At 42.0% G+C, this 27,900-nt stretch overlaps 1 protein-coding gene across 1 annotated transcript in view; it reads left to right on the top strand.

Moving 5' to 3' along the window:
- CSMD1 (CUB and Sushi multiple domains 1) overlaps positions 1–27,900 on the top strand; it is a 4,503,734-nt gene that overhangs the window by 3,252,541 nt on the left and 1,223,293 nt on the right. Inside the window, exon 37 of the mRNA XM_078647516.1 lies at positions 3,516–3,620. Within this exon, the coding sequence (XP_078503642.1) occupies positions 3,516–3,620 (105 nt within the window). The remainder of the gene's footprint in view (positions 1–3,515; positions 3,621–27,900) is intronic.

Below are 27,900 nucleotides of genomic sequence, written 5' to 3'. Positions count from 1 at the left end.
AAAACTGGTCTTTACAGTGACTGGCAACATGAAGATCCTCCCACTCTTTAGAATAAACTTCAGCCTTCCTGAGGCTCAATCTATTTCTTTGATTGGTGGGAGGCTGTGCAAATCTTCTTAGATCTCAATAAATGATCAACAAAAACAGTAAAAGCATGAAGGACATCTAAAATACTATTATTTTCCATCAGTTCCTCAAGACAGCATATGATATTAGGGAGGTTACAGCTAACGATGTAAGACATTAAATTGACAGGACTGATTGAGGCCCATTTCATGTCTCTCCCTTGATCAACTACACATACAGATGATAAATAAATTGTGCTATTCTTTAATTTGTAAAATGATTGGATTGTGATCATCTAATCGGTCGGATTCTACTTTACAGCCGTTTAATAGATTTCAAAAGTTATAAGACACAAAAGTATAATCTATTGTACCCTGACAGCTCCTGCCCTCAAAGGTAGGAACAGAAGTGGTATTAGAAGACAATAAAACAACATTAAATAAATGATTTAAAACTGGCATTTGTAACAGCACATTAGATTTGACCATGCAAATAAGGCTAGGACGGCTGTTTTCAGTATCAAAATAAGTGTTGTCTAGGCTGAGATTAAAAATGCCAGCAAGGCTGGTCTGAACCTCCTTTTGTGAAGTTAGTATTGTAATTGGCAAGGTCCGTGTGGGCAGGGGTGGAGGGGTGGGGGGGGGAGGTGTTAGACTGGTCAGTGTATGTTCAAGGCTGATTAGGGTTAGTGCAGTCTGCATTGCTTAAATTATTGTTATAGAAATATGACAACAGAACAGCAACAAACATGATTGTTGTGACTACAACTGTTCTTCTGTAAAGCGCTCTGATATCCCTCGGGATCTGGTTCAAGCTATATAAATCTTTATAAAAAAATAAAAAAATAAAAATTCAAAAGGAGAGCTTGACGATTACCCCAATCAGTCTGGTGTTCTGTACCATACAATGAAATGTAAGAGATTTACAGATAACCAACAATACCTCTCCTCCCCTTTTGCTCTACCGGGATATGAGAGTGTTGATGGAATCACATAAGAATGAAAAAAGCATTTAAAAAAACAAGCAGTCCACAGACCAAGTTTCCTGTAAAATCATAGATAATCAGACTTGGTAACAATTCCAGGCACATTCCATCAAACTGTTCATAATTTCCATAAGCACGAAAACACAGGCTCCCACACATCCTGAGGTCAAGTGCCTTGATCTAAAACCATATCCAACACCATATCGGGCATTGAGCCGCTACACAGGAGCATAGGAGCACAACGTGGTGTTGTTATAAAACTCGTTGTGAATTGTTCACTTCCAACGAAAATATGCTGAATTTAGTTTGCGTAGTTACATTAAACATGTTTTGTCCACTGTCTGGGTTGAAAAGAGGGTTATTTAGATCTTGTAACTGTTCACATTTATAAAAGCAGCCCAGGGGAACCACACAAATACAGGAGTCTGTGATGAGCCCTATCTTCAATTATGAGAACAAATCCCCAACCAGAGTCTTGGTATTAAAATTCTGTACCATACAGCGCCCCTCACAGTCTTTGACAGAATTACCATTACATTAGGCTCTCCTGATCATAATAGGACGGCATAAGGAAATGAAAAACATCCTATAACGAGTGACGATCGGTCTAGCGCACAAAAGCCCTGCACAACAACACCACCAGGTACCTAGCACAAAAGCTTGAATTATCATGTGGCGAGAGAGCCTCAAGAAGCGCTAACAACTTCCTTCTGAAACCACATATCATGAATAAAAAGAGAACTTGTCGTCGAGCCTTCTCAGGTGCAGCACCAAAGATCTGCAACTCTCTTCCACCGGAATTGCGCTGAACATCATCAATTACTGCTTTCAAACTTGAAGCCAAAAATGTCCTATTGAACACATATTTACCTTAATGTGGCATTGCCCCCTGTAGCGGACTGTTATTGACCTGTTAATCACATTACTCGCTGTGTATCATTTGTTGGTGATTATTGTGACTATAACTGTTGGGTATTCTTATCCGATATCGTACTGGAGTTTCATTTTCCCTCTCTTCTCGCTGTGTACCACTTATCTATGATTGTTGTGACTACAACTGTTCTTCTGTAAAGCGCTCTTAAATCCCTCGGGATCTGGTTCACGCTATATAAAACTTTATAAAATATATATATTTATTTTTTTTTAAAACAGAAAAGATCAGCTTCATATGTCTAAGGGGCTTTCAATAGAATGTATCCTTTTGCCGATCTTTACTGTTAAAAGCTTGGTGGGAAATGTTATGTAACTTTTCGTAAGCAATATTTTTATTATCTTGGCCTTAAGAGTTTAAGTTACATGAATGTCTTGTTTGTTGAAATGATGTGAGTTGGAAATCAACAATTACCCACTCCAGGTTCAAAGAGATGTTTTTATCTTCTTGAATACGTGTTTTTTTGATTATTTGAATAGGATTTGTGTAGTGCCTGTGCATTGTTCTGTGATATGCATTGTGCCGAAGCAGTGTTTATTTCTGGTAATTTTTCGATACATTAACGAACTCTGCGAGAAGTTCCCGGAATCAAAACGTCCATGGCTTGTCAAAGACGGAAACAGCAATTGAAATTATGGTCTCAAACCCAAACATTACTCTTGCGTCTTCTATTTCCTGTTCCGGCTATTGTCTATCCTCTCTAACAGACAAATAACGTTATTGCTTTCCTGATGAATCATCTTATTATTTCTACAATTCAGAAACCTCATATACTTAAAAATTCCTGTCAATACCACGTACTTAAAATCTGACAAATTAATTATACAACTACTTTGCTTATTAAGAAATATATTTTAAAGCTAGAAGTTTGGAAAGTCGTTTTCAGAATCATATTTGCCCTCTATTTTAGTAGTATATTATGAAATGCTACATGTTGTGGCTGCTAAATTCGGTCCTTAAGGTGGTTACTCTGAAGATAATGAGCAAGCCAAGTAAGAAGAAAATGCATTTGAGAGATGACTTCGACCCCAACAATTCTGGACATTTGATAAGTGATACTTACTTGAAATGAAAAATTACCAAAGTCTGGAGCTTTCACTTTATTCTCTAGCTAAAATAGGCCACTTCTAAATCACTGTGACTTTTAACTTCCACCTTTTATCCCTGAAATATCAGGGAAATTGTTGCTCGCAGAATGTCAGTTTTAATAGTTTGGACCAGGTGTAAGGAAAAAATGTGAACTCTAGTTGAAAATAGTAGCCTGTCGGGATTTAATTTTTAAAATGTATTTAGTTGTGGTTGTGAATTTTACATTAAGCTACTTCCTGTGATTGGCACTGTGGGAGTTATGGAGTACGCCCTTCAATCTCGGCAATTAATTCGAGCCCAGGCACACATAACAAGCAAGCTAACCGCTGGCTACCGTGTGCTCTTTGTCATCTTCTGTGAAATGCACAGCTTTAGAAATTGCTAGCATGGTTCTGTGCTATTTGTACTTCTCATCAATGTATTTCCATTTACGTGTCTCCTAGGTACCACTGTGCCAGCACTGTTGAACAGTACATCTAATCAACTTTACCTCCACTTTCACTCCGACATCAGCGTAGCAGCAGCAGGCTTTCACCTGGAGTACAAAAGTAAGATTGATTGTTTTTGTATCCATATTGAAAAGCACCTTTTAAGACTTTTTTTTAGCAAAGCGACTGTGAACAATAGGGGCATCTGTGTGCTTAAAAGAGGGGAACGTTTTGTATTGTAAATTATGTCACAGGCAGATGGCATTTTCATATGTAAATTTTTGGGGATGACACCGTTGAGCATGATACTTCTTAGAATGTCAAACATATGATTTAGCACATCTACACAGGGGGTCTCTATAGTCAGTTGCTCTGGCACAGCAAGTGGAATGCTGCAACTTCAAAGCAGCTGGTTACACTGAGACTTACCCACTGCACTGACTGTTATTTGCAACCATCCAGCCATCATTCTGGGAGTTAAAGAATGTCAATGCAAGAGCATTACGCAAGAAAAGATGGGATTGGAAGGTGAAACAAGATGGGGCACACAGATGGTTGGCAGCTTCGAGGAAGTTGTGAGGAGCACAGCTGGAAAGGGATCTAGAAATGGGATGTGAGGGTATTATCATACTAAGCATGCAATGACAAAGCCAGCAGTTCTTGGCCTTAAAACTCACTTGATTTGGCAATGCTTTTTGTTTTGTTTTAGATGTCCACAGTGAATATGTATACATTGAATCTGCAATAGTTATCTCTGAAAGGCGTGTGTAAAAAAAAAAAAATAGTTCCAAGTCAAATCACTTACGGCAGATATGCGAGTTGTGTCTGGCCTCTCTCTTCAACTACACGTGTCTGAGCAAATTTCGAAAATGTCTTTAATACATTTGGAATACTGAAGTAAGGTTGCTACGAGAGATGGATAAAATTGATATGTTAGTAAGCAAAGAAGATAACAATATGTCACGTTCTGTTTTCAGTTGGCCGGGCTAAATTATTCAGCTAAATACCTGCTACATTACACAGATCATGAAAAGGTAGGACAGAAAAACACATCAGTAATTAAAATCAGCCATATACCCATCATGAGATCAGGCTGGTATGTCTCAGTGGCAATACTCAAAGCCTAATTAGTTTAGACTGATGCTTTGGATGGTCTTGTGGTTATGTGGATTGCTTTACATGCCTTTTTGACAGAAACATGCTCAATCATGAATGGTTTATTGTCTCTGTTGAAAGTAGTAAATAAATGGGAATTATAAAGGAAATGAAATTCGAATAGAATATTTGCAGTGTTTTTTAAAATGAATATGGGGCATATTCACAAGGAGCTATGCTCAATCAACGGCACTTTAGCGTAGTAGTTGTGATAAATTTACCCCACAGCACCAGTTTTCCCACTATAGCAGCGGCAAAAAACATCGCCGGAGAGGACCCCCACATCTATCATTAATGCGATGCAGAGTAGGCGTTCCTGTGACAAACCCTGCAACAACACCACACCTCAACAATCACACCGACCAGCCAGATCGGCGATAAGAACACAAAACACGCGATAAGGCGTGTTAGCAGCAGGAAATTTACACCTGCTCCTCCCTGGTGTAAAGTCGGACCACAACCTGCACCACAAAAGGGAGCTCAGCCCACATACACACCTGAAGACAAACAGATACCATAGAGCAACTGAACATGCAGCACCGACACCAAAGAGGGCCACAACACCCACCGACACCACCCCCAGAACCACCCCTCCCTGGCACCCCGACCAAAGACATGCCACATCAGCTACACCGAAACATGTATGAAATAATCCGCCTGATGTTGCAGAATTACAACTGGTGACAATCATGTGTCGTCACAGAAATGAGCATCACACATTCACTTTTCGAAGCAAACAATGAAACTTTATTGAAATTAATACAGAAATCAAATGAAGTCACATGGCGGCTCCCCTCGACACAATCCGTAGGTCACAGCCTGCAAGACAAAAAACATGATGAGAAGGTGTGTCCTGCGCACATCAAAGTACTGAGAGAGAGCGAAGGGGAGGGAGAGAGAGAGAGAAGAGAGGGGGAGAGAGAGAGAGCAATAGAGAGAGAGAGAGAGAGAAGAAGAGGGCAGAGAGAGAGAGAGAGAGAGCGATAGAGAGAGAGAGAAGAAGAGGGCGGAGAGAGAAGAGAGGGGGAGAGAGAGAGAGAAGAGGAGAGGAGAGGGGGAGAGTTAGAGAGAAGAGGAGAGGAGAGGAGAGGAGAGGGGAAGAGAGAGAGAGAGAAAGAGAGAGAGAGACGACCCTGCGTACCCAGGCTACACTGCTCATCTGCTGCTACCACTGTGTCTCCAACCACTTGCCGGTATGTATAGCAGTACAACAGGTCACACATCTGAGACAGAGCTGTCATCTGAAACAGAGCCCAGAGACATGACTGGCACAGTACACACACTTGCACACAATAACATCACCCGCCCATGCACACCCAGGCAGAGGCATCCCAGCCCCTCCCACTGCCCATCGGAGTATGCCCACCCATGCACACACGGGCCTCACTGCTCACCTTCCGCCACCGGCGTGTAGACTTCAGGTCCCACCACGTGCCGCTGGAAGCCACAAGCCCAGGGCCCGCGGACATGGCACCATCCACACCATGCAGCCATGCTGCCCAGGCCACCAGGTCTCATGTTTAGTGCTGGGTCTTGATTACATCATGGGATGGGACATACCACGGCATCCGGCAACATCACAGCCTGCACAGCCACTCTGCCCAATGTGTGCCACTAACTCTGTGATCCCGGAAGCAAGCCCACATGGCGGTAGGCCCACGCAGCCTGTTGGCATGGCCTACACTGCGGGCCAGCAAGGCACACTAATCCTGAGCAGTCCAGACCGCCAGGACAGGGCATCATCGCAGGCTGCACACCCACTCAGCAGCTCAAGGTGCCAATGACTTTGTGCACCTTAAGTCACCGTTCCATGGTGGGGTGCCTGGGCCGGCTGCAATGCAGTGTGTGCCAAAAACTAAGGGTGGGCATAGCACTTCGCTCCGCCCACGGAGTGTTGCCTACTTCGTGCTTCACAAAGTAGGAGTAGTAGGCAACACTACGCCCACTCCGTGGCGGCGCAAAGTTGTCTGCACCCGCCTCCCTCCCGCCCTCTTCTACAACCGTATTTTTAGGATTAAATACATTAAAATAAAAGAAAAGGAACTTACCTTGGATACGGCGTCCTGGGGCTCCCTCTTCCTGTTGACGCGCTGACTTCTTCGACATTTCTTGCAAGAAATGCACTCCAGTTTCTGAAGTCTTGTCATCAGTTGCTTTTTACATTTTTTCACTCTGCTAGTGTCTACTGCCCTTGAGCCCTCCCCACTCAGTCGTCTACCCATCCAAAAGCTAAGTGTGCCTACTCTGCAATATTTTCATCACTCTCCACCACTCAAGTAAGTACACGTCATGGTAGATGTCGAAGCAGATGTGCAAAAATTGAAGCACAGTAAGACGTCCAACTCTTTTGTCGTTTCTGCATCCCTTCTCATCTCTATAAATATGCACATAGTCAGAGTTAGATAATGATTTGATAAAAAGATACTGTAAGTATCTTCAGAGTATTATGACCATACTAAAGCATTTTATCCTTTATATGATCACCTGTACACCAAGGTGACTAGCAATAAAAGGGATTTTGTGCATGGATAATTCTCCACGATGCTACCCCCTCAGCATCTGAACTTTGTTTATCGACAAAACTATATTCAATGTGTGGGCATTTTCAGGTTTTCATACATAATTTCTAAAACTATAATTCTATCAACAGCTTCCCCCATCTTCCCGAATGCCTCTTCCTGACATCATAGTTAACCTCATTATTGCATCCTGATGGATAGGAAGCCTTGGACGATCACTGAAGAATTGATTGAAAGGAGTCAGGTTGTTAGGTTGGTTAAATGAGGCTGGAATCGCAAGAGACTGAGGTTGCCCAATATAATACATCAGCCATACCTAAGGTGTGGACAACTGAAGGCCAACAACTATAATCGTGGGTAGTTAGCCATCCTCCAACACTTCCATTTGGCCAGTGTCAAATTCTCATGGATTTGCTACATGCTTATTACCAGTGCTCCAAGTGCATCTCCAGTATTCCCCAAAGTTGCAGTGAAGAAGAATTCCATGGACATCATAAACATTACTAAAGATCATCAAAGATTGGACAAGAGGCACAGATGAGTCCCACAAGTTTGAGCAATTCCTGATCCTTTAAATATGCTTAGGCACAAGTCAGTACACGGCCTTGCTTCTTCCTCCAGATTTTCTCTGTATCAGAAACATATGCACCTTGTGGTAATTTCTGACATCCTTGCAGAACTTCTGGTTTTAGACACTCTACATTTCCATCCTGATATTATTTGGCTAGCATAACATTTTTTTTGCCTATTCCTACCTTCCTCCCTTGACCTTGTGCGCGATATTATTGAGAGTCACTTTGACAAGCTGCACTAAAGGTCACAAAAATTATTTAAGAAGAGCATATTAGGTAAACAAGATCCGGAGGAGGTCCACTGAATTATCAAAGCTCCTAACCACTAGGAAATCCCTATGTGGGGGGATGAGAAAACACCAAGGACTCCCTTTTCACTCTAAATTGAATAGCAATATGCCTCCTTCCTTGTACACATGCTGCAACATTTAGCATTTTGGATGTGTTTAGACTTTATTCAATGTATTTCCCCCCCACCAAGTTTTACTCAAAGCAGTAAGTGGGTCTATTCCCATTTGTGAGCTATATTTGTTTTAAATATTCCACCCAATATATATATATATATATATATATATATATATATATATATATATATATATATATATATATATATATATATATATATATATATATTAATTTGCCACTATCTGTGCACCAACGGGAATGTGACAGAGTGCTGAAATAAAAATATTTACAGTTCCTGAATAAAAGAATTCTAAGGCAGTAAAGTAATACAAACAATCAATCAAGACTGAAAGATTTATTAAAATAAACCATGATCAATATAACATTTAAAAAATTTACTCAGCTGGCGCTCCAAGCTAATGCTCTAAACTTAGAATTTGGGTTAAGGGCTGTGAATGAGAGAACTAATTCAGACAGACTGGGTGCGAACACTTTCAATAGGATTAGCGGGCCATCCCGCATTGACTACATCTTACTAGATCTGAGGCTTTGGAGAGGAGTAGTCGATATGAGTGTGGGCGTTACAACGAATAGTGACCACAATCCTCTCTGTTCAAGTATGAAGCCTCTATGGGGTATTTATGTAATCTATTGGGAATCCCATTCCCCAGTATTACCAAGAGAGGTTTACCCATCCAACGACAGGTGAAGTTTAAAATGGCAGAAGATAGTTCTGCATGAAGACAAGATCAAGGACAGGTGGCAAGACCTGGCTGTAGGCACACTCGAACTACAGTCACTGGTTGCTAGCCAAAGTGGAATAGTCAAAGTAGTCATCGCCCACTACCACCTCTTTGACAGATCAAGTTCTTATTTTATTGCATTGGGAAGAAACTCAAGGTCCAGTAATTTAAAAGGGGGAAGAACTTCCTAGAACACAGGGGACTGTGGATCTATCTGAATATCTAATTCTAGCCTCAGCCATTAAAGCAAAAGATAGCGGCCTAATTAGAGACACTAGAAAGCTCTATAAGGCAACCTTGCATCATGCGAAAATGGTGTGGGACGAGTCCCGATGGCAGCAACTTAAGGAAGCTTGTGCTGACAAAGATTCTGAATCCTTTTGGTCTTTATGTACCTGGGGCGATAAATTAGGGGCCCACCCCCCCTCCAACAACATCTCAGGTCAAGCGTGGCACGACCACTTTGGTAAGCTCTATTCAGAATCTGCAGACCTGCCTCCAATGGAGGAAGTTATTTTTCCCATCCAGCCCACGAATTATAAATTTTTCGCATTCAGTAAGATCGAGGGCTCCATCAGCCGAATAGTACAGTCTAAAGCCCCAGGGCCCAATCGATCCTGTGGAACCTATTTCTATCAGACATCTCAAACTGGGCTCACTATATCTTACTTCTGTCAAATGCCATAGCAAGCGGCGTCCTAGGGTCGTGGAAGGGGGCAGAGGTGGTCCTTATTTATAAAAATAGGGATAGAGAAGAGCCCCATAATTACAGGCCCATTAGTCTAATAGACGCCCTACACAAGGTCATTTGCAGAGCTCTCCTTTCAAAGATTCAGACATGGGCGAAAGATAACGCAATTTTATCACAATACCAAGGCAGCTTTAGGGAAAAGATGTGGACAATCGATCAGGTATTCCGCCTCCTGCTTCTTAACTGGAAAGTTGTACTGATGGCAGCCCATATTCAGCTTTTATTGATTCAAAAACTGCCTTTGAATTAGTCCCCAGACAGAAACTATGGCACGTGCTTAAAGATTTGGGCATTCCGTCACCTATCCTCAATCTGGTAGTCCGATTGCACAAAGGCAACTATGCTAGGATAAGATAGGGGTCGCTGGGGCAACTCACAGAGCATATTCCAGTCAGCAGGGGAGTCCGCAAAGGTTCTGTTTTGGCCCCCACACTCTTCTCCCTGTATATGAATGAAGTGGTCAGCTTCTTATCACAAGAACTTGGGGGGAAAAGGTAGTAACCTTCTTATTTTCAGATGAGACCCTGCTGGTGTCAAAAACCCAGGCGGTGCTACAGTTACTACTAAACAGATTCAAACCCTTCTCTGACACCAGGGGCCTGGTTATTAATACCACAAAACCGAATGTATGGCTTTTAACCCCTAAAAGTCATATAAAGGTGAACCAACGTTTGCAGGGATCCCCCTGGGAAGAGTCAGCACTTTCAACTACATAGGAGTCCGCCTCTCAGAAAAAATGACCTGGAAGCCCCACCTTACAAAGATGTTATTGAGCCACAAGTGCATCACGGGGGCGCTCAGGAAAGAACATCGCTCCTCACACAGTAGACCTGTTGCTGCTGCCCTGCAGGTCTACGATTCGAAAGGGGTCAGTGCAGAGCTACGGGGATTCAACAAGTCAACTGAGCTCAGTAGATCAGAGCATAAATTCCTAAGGAACCTAGTGATGCTGCCCCAAAGCACCCCACTTACCCCCCTAATGCTAGACATGGGCTGACGCTCCATAGGTGACATGGCCAAGTTCCAAGCTTTACTGTTTTGGGCTAGTATTCGAAGTACCCCAAAGCTACTGCCTTATGCCGAAGCCCTGTCATAGGTTATCCATCAAGACATGTGCAACAAGGTGGGGTGGATTAGAAATGTAAGAAAATTTGTGTCTGACGTTGGACTTTGGGGATTATGGGAAAAATCAGATTCACCCCAGCTGCAAAAAGACGCAGTAAAGTGACACTATTGGGAATGGGTTGTACAACAAGAGTCCACTAGGCCTGACCAGGGGAATCTCACCACGGAATTTCATCTGCACAAACAGGTCAGATCCATGGAACCATACCTTGATTTAATTCAGGCTCCCCAGGATTGGATGCTTTACATTCAATTCAGGTTTGGCATCCTCCCTGTTGGTGAGGTAACACCTAAGTGGCACACTAATGACCAGAACCCAAGTAACTGGTCAGGATGCAAGACACCAGTGGAGTCCATTGCCCACGTGCTGTTCGCATGTGCAGCTTATGCGCATCCAAGATCAAAATGGTTAAAACCGATTTGCCAGCATACAGGCACACAGAACCACTGGGAAGTCCTCTGTATCCTATAATCGGACACTAGATCTCTCTTAGTCTGTGCAGTTGCTAATTTTCTAAGCCACATGTGGGGAATTAGGAGAAAGGCCAGCGAGAGAAGATTTGCAGTAAGCAGCAGGATGGCCCCTAAGACTTAGCTGGGCCAGGGCATCAAGTATTTCTATCTATCAAAACCTCTATTTTTTTAGAAGAGACACACAATCACTTTATTGTAAAACAACTGATAGTTGGCTATCACATCAGCCTCAAAACGAAAGGGTATAAAGGGCAAATATCAGGATTCACACTTGTTGGGGTCCTAAACTGTCATAGCACATTTTAATGACTGAAATACTCAGATAGTTCTTTTTTATTTTTTCCTTTGAACTTTCTCTTTTATCGGTGTAATTCTAAAATTCATGAATTTTAACTTTGATTGTAAAATTGTGTTCTTGAAATTAATGGTTTCTAATTGGATCATGTCAGACAGGTATGGTAGTTCCCCATGGTATACAAACTGGACTGTACTTACCCTTAGTTGGCTTTGGTACTTGCACCGAGTGTCTCAAGTGGCCTTTGTACGATGGACCTGGTTATGATAATCACCCTACAGAGTGCACATTGAAAAACCATGTTCTAGTGTAAGGAAGAATTTGATGGTTATTGTGACATGTGTTGCATGAATTGTCTATTTTTAGGTCTTTTAATCGTATTTTATGGTAGTTTGTTTTTTAGCTTTAGTGACACAAGTTGTCCAAATAATGCTTATGTGATATACAACAGTGTGTCTATCACACTAAAAGTCCACTAATGGCTTTGTGTATATTTTACACAAACCTAATTATAATTCAGGGAAAAGATATTCTATACTTTACCTCGGTATTGTTATCATTATACGGTGCACCATTAATATGTTGTTCCAAAGGCTTAACTTCATCTTCAAGTCCTTAATGAAACATACAGTTCTTAGTGAATAATAAAGCTTCAATGTATCCTCTTTGTAGGCTATTGTGAACTTTTGAGTTATTTATTTAGAAGGAAGGATTCTACTCTCTTTCTACACTATGATATGAAGCCAACCTCCACTTCACGCAAAACATCTGAGTTACCCCATGGCACGTGGTGCCAGACAGTAGGCTTTTCCTTAGAGAAATGTGTTAGAATTAAACAACACCAATGCAAAGTAATACATTCCAAAACAAATTAAGAAACTTGGAGAAATAATTAATCAAAAAAAGACACAAATATGTACAAATGGTATTAAGGAAAGTAGGGATATGGATTTTTTTTTAAAGCAAAAACCTCTCTGAAAGTACAGAGCAACAATGGAAAGCAATTAATGCAGTTAACCATGGCCTAGGAATTGTTTGAGAGTCATCACCAGACAAACGTTTCACAATGGCACGTTGTCTTTTTTTTCTGTAAGGCAAATTCCTCTTGTAGAGCAAGGAATACTGCTGTAGAGTTTGTCAAAGTTGGGTATGTTGAGTCTAAGTTCTCACGAAGCCTACAGTTGCAAATATACAGTTGGTGCAAAAGCTCTGAGTGGGGTAAAGCTGGACTATACAGCTACTTTTTCAAATTCTCCTACACAAATTGTACGTTATGATGCTGCCTTAGCTCCTTGTTCTGGTCCTCAAGAGATCTGAATATGACAAAATACTTGTCAGAATCCCTACTATGCACATACTGACCTAGATGACTATTAAACAGTATTTTATTTCTTATTCACTGAAAAAACCAAAGGTTACAGGGATGTTATAGTTAGGTTCAGATTTCACTCATAGAAAACTATAGAAACTCAACAGTTATAGTTACCTGAGCTAACTAAAACTTACACCCCTGCAATGCACTACTTATGAACTTACGCGTTACATCACTCATTACATGGTCAGTGACATCACTGATGACATTATCCACAGAACCCCTAACACCCCCATAAAACCTCTCATACACCCACTCCCACAGAACCCCTCACAAGAGATGAAACCTCCACTTTCAGCGGGCAGGAGCTCTTTGACAGCTCTCACCCACTTGATCTGGAGTATTTGCTTTTGCTCGGCAGAAGCTGTTGGCTCCCGCCAAGAAAAAGCAAATAACTGTGTCCTGTGGGTGGGCACCCCCGGACATAGCAGGAGCAAGCACTGTGGTGTGGAGGTCCCCAGGGTCATATATGGCTCCAGGAGGGGGCCACGCACTCCTCCTTTGTTGTTTACGGCCCAACCCTGGGAGGAGGTGGGTCCTTAAGGCAGTATGCAGGGGTGGCTGGTGACATTTGAAAATGGTGAGTCGTAAAAGTTAATGGTGAGTGCCCAGTTGTGAGTGAGCAATCCCTACCACCACAGAGAAGGTTCAGGGGGTTCTCCCCTGAGAAAACTTTGAAAAAAAGAGTGGGCAAATGGTGCATTTTGAAGCAAATATGAGAAGGCAAGAAGTATAATAATGCAATTGTGAAAGTCTAGTTATGCCATCAGTAAAGAGATTTCATATGATAATGACATAAGTAGCTGCTTAATCAGTATAACCACAGAACGTCCTAAAAAGATTTGGCGATAAGGCTGCAGATTTCTTTATTTATTGCTATTGAGAAAAAGCAAGCTATTGTGATTTGCCAGACTGGACACAATTAGAAAGCAAGGAATAAACATTAAAAGACAGAGGGCATCCTGCAAGGCATTGTACGTCTCATTCAGGGGATGAAGAAATATGATTACATCACACCCATCTGGATGGAACGCCATCAGCTCCCCTTGCTGATACACTACCTCATTAAAACCATGGGGAATCATTTATTTATTTCTTTAGAGTTTTCTATAGCGCAAACCAGACCCAAGGTAGGGTAACAAAGCGCTTTATATAGTTAGGAAGGTATGAGTTGCACATTTAGTAAAACATAGAATACAAGAACAACGCATACAAAGTAATAACATAGCATAACAGAGTTTGGGGGATAACCGTAAAGTCGTGAACTGTTCGAAGCAAAAAGAGTCAATTCGAGATTGTGCACGTCTTAGCTTCGAAAAGTCAATGTACAAAGAGTTTAGACAAGTTTGAGGTTGTAAACTGGCGTGGTGTTTGTGTGGAATTTAAGGGAGGAATTTGCTCATCAAGAATGATTTTGTTTCCTTTTTGAAGAGGGGTGTCGAGGCAATTTTTCTGATGGATGGCAGAAGTGAGTTCCAAATTCTTGGCTCCGCTCCAGAAAAGGCTTTGTTGGAGGTTTTAGTCTTTTGAACTGTGAGGGATTCAGGAGTAGATTATCTGCGTTCCTAGTATGCCTGTTTCCTCCAGATAGAGTACGTTTTTGGGAAAGGTACTGGGGGGTGTTGTGGTGTAGCGCCTTGTGAGTGGGAGGTTCCACTGTGGGGATGTGGCTGGATTTGTTTTGCCAGAATCTTTGTTCTGGTAATCTTCAGTCTCAGGCCCACAATTCTCTTTCAATGAATGCTTCAGCTTTGGAGCAGAGCATGCTTTATAAATGCAATTCACCTTACTAAACTATTAAAAGAAGCTCACATGTATATTAATTCTTTTCTAGGCTTCAGAATTGAGATTACTGATGGAGCAACATTAATGACTATTAAAACATACAGGAATGATTTTTTGTACAGCTCTCATCCTAAATTGGTGTGTTTTAAGGTGCTATCAAATGTGATGATAAAGACAAAAAAGACACAGTGAAATAAATGAATTGCCAATGCCCCGGCTCTTACAATTTGTTTAACCAGGGAAGCAGGGATTGTTCCCAGGTTACTTGGTTTCACATCTTGTATGTGGATTTAGTTATAAGGAAGGCAGCAGAAACCATGTGATGGCTCTACTTATGTTTGTCCCGAGGTTCCAAGAATATGCTGAGTTGATACAAGTTGTTAAAAATAATATAATTATAGAAAATAAAAAATCCTTGCTCCCAATCTCTTGCGTCATTTTCACTCCCCATGTTAGGGCCCCCCATAGCCCTCTTTTAAAAAGGTGAACTGATAATGTAACAAATTGATGTCTTTAAGTCCAGTATATGAAACAGATTAGGTTTATTGAAGATAAGATTCAGGTCATGTAGATAAAATATAATAAAGTAGATCCAATAATAGAAACCCCGCCAGGAGCAGATGGACTCCAGCTCAGCCTCAGATGTAACTGTCCCTGCTTTCAAGCATATACAATTGGAACACTATGTGACATCATAGATGCCTGCTGAGCAAGTAATGACAAACACTAAAGAAGGACAGAGTAGAAATGAAAGCAGGATGCAACACATCTCCCCCCTTGACAAAATAAAACAAGATAAGAAAACAAAAGAGAGAAGAAAAATTGATAATAGAACATACATCATATACACAGTAGAAATACTGGTAAAGTAAAAGAAAGAGCTAAAACATCAAATGGTGAAAGTACGAAAGAAAATACAGTCACCCACAAGGTACAAAATCCACAAGAATGGAAAAGAATGGATTTGATAAATTAAATACATCTGTAAGACAAATCCACAAGAATGGAAAAAAGATGGATTTGATGAATTAACTTCAGATCAAATTAAATACATCTGTAACACAAATCCACAAGAATGGAAAAAGATGCATTTGATACATAAATAAGAACTTCTCTACACATTAGATCATTTAACTGATTCATATCAATGAACAACCTTCCTCTCCTTAAAACATCAAACAATTTGAACACCTCTAAAATATTAGTGCACTTACGTGGTTCAATAAATAAATAAAAGATAGCGAACACAAGTGGTTCTACAAATGAGCAACCTGCTGCTCTCTAAGCATAAAAGATAGCGAACCCTTGTGGTTCTACAAATGGAACATAGCGAACACCTGAGGTTCTACAAATCAAACATAGCGAACACCTGTGGTTCTAAAAATGAGCAACTTGCGGCTCTTTAACTTTGAATAAAATGAACACCTCTAACATATTAGAGCGCCAAAGCGATTCACATCCTAAAATAGAGCAACTTTCACTCTCAAAAACCTCGAATAACTGAACACCTCTAAAAATATTAGAGCACATTGTGGTTCAGCTAAATACTAAAACTCTTCAAAATATTAAAATTTCTCAAAAATGGCTCATCATAAGATGCCAGCGGTAAACACATAAAATACAGATTCCACATCTGGATTTGAATAAAGAATGGAGCATCCCAATAAATGAGCACAAAATGTGGCCCCGCAAAATACACATGAAGTCCCAACACATGAACAAGTAATTAAATGTAACTGCAATCAAACATGCAATCTACATCAGATTTAACTAAAACAACGCCTCACAACGTACACATTCAATAAGTCCCCTGAACAACTAAAAGAATGTAACTGCAAACACACATCTTGAAATGAAAACTGAGCACCTCAACCATAGTTGAGCATATAAAATGGCTCATTCCATTAAAGAAACTAACTCACCAGAAATTTGAATTAAAAACAACAGAGCACCTCAACCAATGTTGAGCATAAAATGGCTCCCTCCAATAAAGATACTATCTAACTGTAGTATTATAAGCTCCAATACACACATGCAAAATTAAAACAACTGAACACTTCAACCATAAAAGATACTATCTCACTGTAGTATTATCAGTTCCAGTACCCACATGCAACCAATATAAACATGTGCACTCCTTCCCAAAGAACACCAATATGAAACTCCACCACTTATTTCATAAAACCAAAAACAATAAAATGTTAATATTCCTTTAAGCAATAAAATGAGTAAGCAAACTCCGGTGAGCGATCTCTCACCTGAGGTCTCTGTCTTTGAATAAAATGAACATAAATACCATAAATTTGTATATGTGACATAATATAGAAGAAGCTCCGGTCCGAAATGTTAATCCGATGCCTTGCAGAGGTGTTGTCATGGTGATATAATCTACAATGGCCGCAGACTTCGTAATTGCATCCTTTTTACGGGAAGTTGGGCTTGTAGAAGCAACGTGAATGAAGCGATGTAAGCATTGTTTTTATCGGGGAATCAAACAGAGTCATTGACTTAAGACTTAGCTTGAGATCGCTCCGCTCGAGCCCAGTTCTGAAGGTAACGGTAACTTGGCTTAACTGTAAAAATACTTCAATTTTTGTGACATCCGATGAGGATTGAAATATTGTTTAAATAGTTATTAAAACGCTGTAATCACACTGCCAGACATCGAAACTGACTTTGAAAACAAAGATGATCAAAATCTCCCTATACTCGTAGGAAGGCAGGAAACTAAACACCAAAACAGTTCCACTAGATGGCGCTTGAACCTTACACAGTCACACCCTGGGGAAACAGGCTGTCCAGATCACAAAGGACACTGGTGGGGTTAACCAGGGTGCTTTCATTAAATACCTTTTCCTCTTTGGGTTCAAAAAGTTCTCCAGTTGCAGTAGTCTCAAATTCTTAGTTGCAGTAATTCAGTCTTTTCTTCACGCATAGGCTCTGTACCTCGTCGCCAAAATTGTAACAAATTGATGTCTTTAAGTCCAGTATATGAAACAGATTAGGTTTATTGAAGATAAGATTCAGGTCATGTAGATAAAATATAATAAAGTAGATCCAATAATAGAAACCCCGCCAGGAGCAGATGGACTCCAGCTCAGCCTCAGATGTAACTGTCCCTGCTTTCAAGCATATACAATTGGAACACTATGTGACATCATAGATGCCTGCTGAGCAAGTAATGACAAACACTAAAGAAGGACAGAGTAGAAATGAAAGCAGGATGCAACAGATAAGTCATGTAAAGTCATGCAGTTTTAAATATATTTAAGAGTGCCTCCACAGTGCATGGACCCATCACTTCCTAAGGCCCCTACGGGTTCCCTATCCGTAACATATAGTGCTTGCCTGTGCTATTTATTGTCAAACAAATCAGAACTTCTTGAATAACACATATGTATTTTGGAATGAGAAGGCAAGCTTTATGTATTGAAAGAGAATAACGTCCGTGCACTCCACTTGGTGAAACATTCCTGGGCACAACGCCTAGCTTCTTTGGCTTGTCTAAGGTAGCAAAGCTGAGATTGTGAAGCCATGAAACACGATGCAGCTTTAGTTGCTCCTTAGAAACATCCACAACAGTTTATCCTTGTATCTACCAGTAGAGGTGTATTATAATGAAGTGTCTCGCCACATTATGCTATACCTACAGTAAGGGTTGGCTCAGTGAAATCACCTCTACATTTCTTGTTAGCGTTTAAAATGTGACACAGGTTACCTTGAAGAGCTTCAGATGGCAGTGAGGTTAACGCTGTTTTACTGTGTCCCACACAACAGGTTTCATGACTTGGAACACGAAGGTGGAGCTTTCAATTGCCTATCAGGGTGGTCAGTTTTGCCCTGCTACTTTAATTAAATAAAGACCCATAGAGGTGGTGGCCCCTGGGGCTCATTTGAACCCTTTGGGCAGGGACCCCATAGTACCCCTCCAATATTAATAAAAAGCGTTAGGGAGGTGATGGTCCCTGAGGCTCAAAGAGTCTCAGGAGGGGGCCTCCTATGGCCCTCTCTCTCTATTTTTTTTTCCTTCAAATGCACCTGGGACCTGACCCACCCAGGGTCCCTTTTCAAAATGAGCGTGGGAGCACACACTTGTTTTTTTTGTGGGATATTTGTGCTGTAAATTTGCAAATTTGTGGCAATTTATTTTTAAATATTCGTTTTTGCCCTCCTGGTGTCCCTCTGTGGGCCCCAAGATTAAGGCTTGGCGTTTTCTTTTTTTTTCCGGTTTGTTTTGGGACTCTTTTTAAGTGTTGGCAGCCAATCAGAGCTCTGCAGATTTGTTAGAAATTGGATTTCTGGGTGGCTAGGGCATGCGCCTAAGCCAGGCAGAAACCACCACTCTAGTCAGGGCAAGGGAGATACACACTGAAGATAACCCCAGCTCACCCCCTTTGTTTGCTTGACAGAGCAGTTAAGCTTATCTCAGAGGCAATGTGTAAAGCATTTGCGCAACACTCTCACACAGAAGCGACACATTAGACACACCACAAAAGAAACTTCATACAAGGTCATATAAAAATAGCCTTTGTAATATCCATAAAAACACATTAGAACCTAATCACATATATCACACTGTGCCACTGGCACTAGTCATGACTTTACAAATTACACAAATCACTTGCCATTCGGGGCCACTGTAAAAAAAAGAAAAACATTACAGTAAGGATAACCAGTAACAACTGGCTAGGACTACACTTAGCACAACACCTTATGCCTAAACATCTGCAGCAGCACACATTCCATAAAACATCACACCCCTCTTAGGCATAAACATCATTACTGCACATAACACAGGCGCCACGCCTCACCTGACAACTGGGGGATTCTCCATAGAGCGTGCCCCCTGCAACTACTAAAGGAATGCCCCAGAACTGTAGTGCTAGAGAAAGGGGGTGGGCACCCACACGGCCGTTGCTTGCAAACATATGGGACAGGAGCCCCCCCCCCCCTTCAGTGTCCGGTACGGTCTGGGACCATAGTTGGCACTTTCTGGAGGTAGGGTAGCAAGGGGAGGGGCGCACCACCTCCCTCAGCATGGCGACCTCATAGGGTCCCTCGCATAGGACCAAAATCACCCTAGTTATAAAGGCAGCTGCCCACTATCACATGGGGCAGCTGCCATACCTGGCAAATGGAGCCATGCCTTCTCTGCTCCCTGCAAGGCTTCTTGTTGGGTTCACTCATCCCCGGGGGGAGGGAGAGGTGGGACTCAGTGCCCAGGGGACTCTGGGCCCACAGTAGAGAAATATGCGGCAAAGTAATCCTTACTGCACGGCCACCTTCCTTCATACAACAGCCCTTGCCTGTGACGTCAATGCCGGCAGCACTGGGATTGGCTCCTTTACCCATCTCAGCCTTCCGGCTGTCGTCTCAGGTCGGAAGTGGTCGAATGGAGCCACCAAGGCTCTTCTCTTTGGTGGTCATTCCGCTTTGAACCACCCACGACCAGGCTTAGCCTGCGGCCTGTCTCATTTACCTGGCTTCTGGCGCCATCTTGTTTTTTTAGCGGTCTACGTCGCGGGTCCCTCTCGCTTATTGTGGGGAGGAGCACTGCCAAGTGCAGAGCTCACTGATCTGCTTCCCTTTTCTTATTTTTGGGCTCTCTCAGCATCTTCTGAAGCCGCACAGCTGTGGGCACAAATCCATTTACCGAAAAGGTAGTCTACTCACAGTGCATGCTTACCCTGTGGCCGCCGCACCTTTGCAGGTGGAGCCCACTTCTCGGGCTCAGAAAACAAGTTGAAAGCACCCACCATGCGCTACTACAACACAAGCTCACACCAGGGGTTCAACTACACAGGGAACGGGAATCTTGCAGCCCTTCCAAACCCAGGCACCCCATGCAATGAAGCACTGGAGTCTGCCAGGACCTGGGGCACAGCAGCACTCCTGGAAGAGTGCTGGGGGACACACCAGCAGGGAACAGCCTGGCAGGCCAGGACAAGGGCCCTTAGCACAGAGGGGCAGTCCTACTTCCAGCCCACCCCGAATAGTCCAGTACCTAGGCGGTTCCTCCTGGCAGTCCAGCAGCCTGCCCGCCACAAGTCCCATGCAGTGTCTTCTTCAGTTCCAATTAAGCTCAGCAGACATGGGGTCACAGACCCAATATTTATAGTGCCAGTGGCTTTCTTCTCCAGACCCGGGGCCTTGAGCCCCATCCAAACCAGTTGTGGGGGGCACTTAACAATCTCTTTACAGTGCACATCAATTCCCATTGCAAGTGCCAGCCCTGGCCCCAGACACACCACAGGGGGGCAGAGCCATAATTATGGAAGGCAGGCACAGCCCTATTTAGGTGCAGGTGCTACTCCTCCCACCACTCCAAATGCAGACCAGGCCTATTCAGCCTAGCGCTGACTAATCCAGACTCTCTGGAGCCACTGCACCCCCCCAACCCCTTCACTCCAAGGCCAGACAGTCAATACACAATAGGCAGGCACAAGGACACATAGCACACAGAAATGTCTACTTCTAAAAGTGGCATTTCTAAAATAGTAATAATAAGTCCACGAACACCAATACGCAGCATTTATCACCACTATTCCAAAAATACCAAACTTGATCATGCTTCCCCTCTCATGTCAGGAATTACCTCTGAAGCACATATCAGGGAATCCCCAATGCATCCTTAAGAGAGGGTAGCCTCACAGCAGTGAGAAACCAAATAGGCTGTTTGTCACTACCAGGACATGCCACACAGTTAAGGCACATGTACAGTCCCAGGAATCTTGGCGGTTTACCATCTTAGGGACCGTGATCTTTTCCCAGACATTCTGTTCTTCCAGGACATACGGGTAGGTTAGACTTGGGAGCTTATTGATCCTTTGGTGCATGTAAGATAATCCCTTACTCTTTGTCCTTTTTCACTGGTTGGGTTATAACTAACTTTATTCTTTTTCTTATCTTTTGTGGTCTTTCAGGTGACACTTTAGTACTTTTTTTCACTTCGGTATTATTTCCTATTCATACACCATGGAGTTTTCAATCTCTGTATATCTTGGTGAAGGTTCTTCCAGCAGCTAAATTCAATGGTTGTTTTAAATTATTTATTTGAAATTATACTTTGTCTCATTTGTCCCCACAGAGATTATACTTATGTGTATTAGAAAATCTCAAGATTGAGCCCCCTTTTTTGTTATAACATAAATTGTTGGTTTACTATTTGAAATTTGAAGAAAGCATCACTTCTGAAGAACTGTATTCTTTGCGCCCTGACGAAGGAACTGTGGACAGTTGTACTTTCCGAAACGAGCGTCTGTGCTTTTTCGTTGTTTTTTGTTGTATGTTTATAATTATTGTATTTTTTTGTATTTTTTCTCTCTGTGTATTGTTTTGTATAATTTTTGTATTGTTGTGTAATTGTGTATGGTTGTTCGGCTGCATGTGAGGATGGTTGGTTGCTTCAGGTTGATTGGGGGTGGTTGTGTATTTATAATATGTTAAATTGTATTGAGTATATTTAAAGAAAATAATTCTTCTATGTCTAAAAATAAATAAGAAATGTGTTTTTCAAATAAATTGTTGTGGGACAATGTTGAAATATACAAATGAATGGATATATTACCTATGTACTAAATGTGTTTTCTAGGATAGGTCTTGTTCTTGTCTCTACATTTTACCTACATCACACCCTGCCACTAGGGGTAGCAAGGGCCTACCTTAGGGGTGACTGATATGTAGTAAAAAGGGAGATACAGGCGTGGCAACCATTTTAGGTGCCACGTCACAGTTTCGGTAAACTGCACGTGCAGGCCCTGCAGTGGCAGAGGCCTGAGACAAGTTTGAAAGGCTACTTTGGTGAGTGGGGCAAGCAGTGTTGCAAGCCCACCAGTAGAATGGCAATTAACATAGGAAACTCACTTTTTTTTACCCTCCCCCTTTTTCTCGGCCCCAGCTTGACAGCGCACCCTAAAACTTTCCATGTGCAACAAAAATGACTAGCACACTTTTTGAGAACATTTTGTGAAGATTCTTCAAACGGCGCCAAAGGTATAGGTAAATCAAAAAAGGGCTTTTCCTATGGAAACATGGTCCTAACTATAACTACCTATTGGTGATCACCAGTAAGTAATACAGTGACTTCTGCATCACCACTTTATGGCCAGCAAGTCTATACCACATACACTTCCCTAGAGGCAGTTTGGTTGACTAGCAGTATTGACACCTTTTGTTTCTCCATTGGGACTTCTGTTTTTTGGCCTGTGTTGGATCCGATCATGTCTAGGCAGAAGAAGCATCAGCTATATGTACCCCTTCGTCACTCTCATCTTCACCCTAATTTAAACCTGTCTATTTCCCAGTAAAAGGCTTGCTTGCGTCTTCTTGCCAGCTGACAGGAGGAGGTTCTTGCTATGTTGTTCTTAGGGCAATGGTTGGTCTAGTCCAAAAGAAGAATGATGATTAGCTCCTTAATAAGAGTGTCTCGCCTCTTTCCAACTTAGAGACACCAAGATGAGAAAAGAAGATATAGCCATTCTGCTTTCTGTGCCACATGTGTGCAAAAGCCCATTCACACCTATGAAAGGTGTTGACTATATTCTCCAGTAAAGAGGTGTTTTTGGGTTATAGGACCACTAATTGACTTTCAGCTCTACACACTCCAATGTCCTTTCCAACTGCTGTTCCATGTGGGAGACAGTAGAATGGAGTAAGATGATATCTCCCGTTTTCTCACCTTTGTCACAGTGGTTGATTGTAGTAGTTCTGTGCTTCTGCATGAAAAGCCATGGCTTACCTGGTGTCTAGGGAAATAATTTGTTTGAGTTCCGTTATCCCTCTCTGTCAGGGGTTTACCATGGTCATCACAGACAATATGAAAGTCCTACTTTCTCAGGGGCTGGAAAACATCCTCTTGGTCTCCCTTACAACCCCCAGACTTTCAGGGGAGTGCATACGAATCAGGTCTCCTCCACCAAGAGCTTGAAATGGCTTCAATGCAGTCCAGTACTATCTGGTTATCTGGGGAGCCCTACTCAAGCCTTTTCTGACCAATAGGGTATTCTTCTCTTACAGCAGATCTCAACAGAACTTCCATTGTGTGTTTCTTCATTTGGTCCAGTTATGTTCTTGGTGAAAGACTTTTTTTTTATAAAGAATCATTCATAATCACTGGTGACTGCCATTGTCTATCCCAGTTTGGATTGATGTCCACAATATAGCCTGCCTAATTTTGCAGCAGTTCTATTTGATTTCATGCAAAGTCTCCCAAAGTGTCATATGGTGTGTTTTACGAAGCTGGCATAGGAACTATTCTAAAGTCCTACAATCAAGGGAAAATCGGTGGCCTGAAGCCAGCGACTTAGTCAAACCCGAGAAGTATACACGTGTACATTGTAACCCACGTGTGAAATTTAACATTTATACCATTTTTGCATTTCGTTTACCAAGTTAGCATTACCTAATTATGAAAATATAGATGCCAATTTGCTGGAAAGCCGAACCACTCAAAACAGATGTATTTTCTTACAGCACTAGATTATTGATTTTTATGAACATTTTGTCAATGAAGATTACAATGCATTACTTAGGCAACATACTCACAAGGTCTCTTTCCATCTGAATATACCGATTGAGCGCTGTGATATTCACCATGTTTATTCGATTAAATATTTCATCATTTGATGAATCTTGCTCTGTTTATCAGCCGGATCTCACCAATGTGGCTTCCAAGGTACAACATGCTGCCCACTCTTATGGTGGGTGAATTCAAAGCCAAAATATTAGGAGTGTCGAAGGTAATATTTCTGAAAGCTATAGCGACTCAGAAATTGTTCTGGAAACCTTTATATTGAAAACCTCAATAGATAGGCAGTGCTTTTTTATGGATTTTCTATTTTCTTTCGCATTGCATATAGAAGCGACCGACTTTTAGTGACAATGCAACCAGTTGGATTGCTTAAGGAGATGACGGGAGGAGGATATGCATTGCTTAGCCCAGCAGAAAGCAGAAGGCCTTTAAATATAATTTGCCGCAGTAAGATGACTTTTCACTGGCCGTGTGTGAAGAACAGAGCTTGGAATGCATCTTGGCATTTGTTCCATCCGCTGATATCAAGGACTGCGTTCCTCCGTTTAGTGAGAGCTGATATCATTTATGTATGGAAGATGCATAGCTGCACAGCTTTACTGTCCTTGTGAGGATGTCGGAGCACAGTCAACGGTGATGTCATCTTTTACCTCTTTCTGCTTGTGCGTTTGTTCTTGTCAAGTTTGGGAGAGTTGATGACAAGACCTTGGTAAGATTTCGACCTGACCTCCACTTGACCTTCGTCTGGAAGAACCTCCGCTCCTTAGCTGCTCCCAGCCATCACCTATATTTGTGGGGAAATATAGAACAGTGTTTCCAGTACTTTGCTACTCTGTTACACCATTTCTCACTGGATGCCCTCTCACCTGCATATCTTTTTCTGGACTCCTTAGCCTTTTGTCTCTATGACGTTACTCTACGCAGTGGGTTTGGAAGCTGTGCTTGTATGCCTGCTTCCCCTTCACCAGCCGCCTGCAAGTAGCAAGTCCCTATATGGACCCTCAAAGTCGACCTCCTCGTAGCCTTATCGCATACCCCTCAAGTTTCATGATGGAGGTGGTAAGAAGAAAGGAGGGAAGGAGGTACATTGTTTTATATTGGCAAATTTGGGGTTTTATTCTTGTTGGGGAGTGTTCTCTCACCCTACATCGAACACAACCTGGATGAGGGAAATATGTGTGGTTGCCTGGGACATTAGAACCTAGCAGAAAATAGCTTTATTGGTGTAGAGTTGAGCTACAAATGTGAAAGATTGTAGACAGCAACCTAATCTTGTTTTTGGGGCACTATTATCAACTTTGGACGTGGTCACTTTATAACAGAGACCTAAAAGAGTACATGGCAGGATCTTCCTTTTAAACAAGGTATGTTAAAAAGGAAAGCATTTAGGAAAGAGAAAACCTACCAACATAACCCCCCTCGCTAAGGCAAATAACCAACAGGCTCCTAAACTTGAGTCAGCACCATAGATCAGAAGGCCATCATCCTTCTGTGGAAACCACTGAATGACCTGTTGAAGGAGAATGGAGTTCTATTGAAGTAGGAGAGCAGAATGACAGAGATTGCCATGGCTGCAGCAGATATCGAAAACATACCTAATTTGATACTGTCTCCATGGGTGGAACAAATCAGTGCAGGGCAAAATGGAAAGCAAGGAGTTGGAGCCACAACCCTGGTCAGGGCAACAGGGGACCATATGGGGGGCTATGGGGGCAGTCCCTGTAATGTGGGAAGAGGATTCAAATATGCCCATAGAGCAGCTCGACCTTCCAATATCCTCGATGATTATCCTGATTCACGTCTGCAATATTTGATCTTTCATAGATCTAGAAAGGAGTCCACTAGATTAATGTGGCTTTCACAAGATCTTGGTGATAGGAAAGAATGGCCTGACTCGGATTCAGTTTAAGGGGAATATTTATGTATCATCTACATTGAAGGGGGAAAGAACTCTCTTGGACCATGTCAAATACTTAGCAAATTCCTCCGCCAAGGGAGAAGGGTCTGGAGGGAGTAGAGGTCACCTTTCTCTAATACACTGGTTACTATCCAATCAAATCAAGAATTGCAAACTGCACAGGCCTCCACAGTACTGAAGTCCAGTCCCTGCTCCTTCTTGGAGAAGTACAATAAATAAATGCCGCTCAAGTAGAAATGGCAGTAAAATTAGAGGCCAAATTAGATTAGATTTCTAAAAGGATGCGGTATTTGCATGTTCACTGGGAAGGAAAGCAGATAATGTTGATTCTGGACGATATGCTAGCCATCCAAATTGAGACGGTTTGACAGTTGTAAAAAGAGATTAAAACTGTTAATGGAGAGATTGAAGTTCTTGAAATTCGATCCCAAAGGTTTACCCTGTGGTTAGTGGGGGTTTCCAAAACATTGGAGAATGATTCTGAAATGATGGAGGCAGTCTCCAAGTTAATTTCCCCATGTGCACTCAAAGAACCTAAAGTGGACCTCTCCATAGAGCTAGAGGTCATAGGGTACCATTGACTGTTCTGTCCAAGGACTGGAAAAAAACGCAGACTATTCTGGTGTATTTTCAGGAAGTCAGAGTTCAGAAAAAGGTCTATACAATGAAATATATTAATGCAGAGAAAAATCTCTCTGTTCATTCCAATCAATGCTGGTTGTTAGATGTCCTAGGAGGAAAACCTTTTAAAACTAACTATATCAAAGTAAACATGTAAGATAAAAAAAAACTGTAGCAAACGTACCTTTTCTGCATGTCACCCCGTGCTACCTCTTTTGGCTTGGAGATACCAGGGAGCACTATTCCTATTCACTCACAGGACCCTCTTAGCCTGCCTCAATCCATCCACAGTGGAGGAGAGAACCAGTTTGCACCCTATCAGGTACTAGTAGAGCTCATCTAAATAGTAATGTCACTAAGGAGCTGTAGACAGGCCTGACTGGAGGCAGAATGATTCAGCCATTTTATAACGGGGCGCCTGGGTAATTGTAAGGTGAAACGGAAGTGCTCTAGTAAGGCGAGGAGGAAGTGCTCAACATTTTTTTATAACCCTTTTTCATCTGGCACAAATCTATACACTATGGGTCCAATTTATCAAGGCTTTGCACAGGAGCAAAGGTACCAGTTGTGATGCAACCCAGGACGAGGTTCTGACAAGCTACTTTTTAGTGCAACATTTTCTTTGTACTGTTAAGTTGTCTGAAAGTAATGCAAATAGCGCTTTAGGCCGCTTTGTGTATCTTTGCATCAACGATCTATCAGAGTTCTCATGCTACCACTCATTGTTTTATTGGTCATCTTTATCTACTAACATTTGTAGATATAGATGTGTACCAAAATACACACATCCTCGAGGCAGGTGCAAACTAGAAGAATTATTTTTCCTCCATACATTTCAATTCGTGCATGTGTAGAGCACACATGCACAGTGGGAACACTTTTATAGTATGTTTGAGCATGGCATTCAATCTATCAGTCAGTCAGGATTTATGTAGTGCTGCTAATCACCCGGTAGGTTATCCAGGTGCTTTTATTTTGTACTGGAAGGGTACCCTTCAAGTAAACATCTTTTGCTAGACATCGGACTATCATCTTTGCACTATGATGCAAAGGTGTGTATGGTTGTAGGCAGCTTAATTGTGCGCCAATGCTCGAAAAAAAATCAGCAGTGTTATATCTTAATAAATATGGCACTG

This window comes from Lissotriton helveticus, chromosome 6 (assembly GCF_964261635.1).
Source record: "Lissotriton helveticus chromosome 6, aLisHel1.1, whole genome shotgun sequence".
NCBI classification, from domain to species: domain Eukaryota; kingdom Metazoa; phylum Chordata; class Amphibia; order Caudata; family Salamandridae; genus Lissotriton; species Lissotriton helveticus.
Note: the sequence above shows the minus strand (reverse complement) of the source record. Positions and strands in the feature narration are given on the sequence as shown.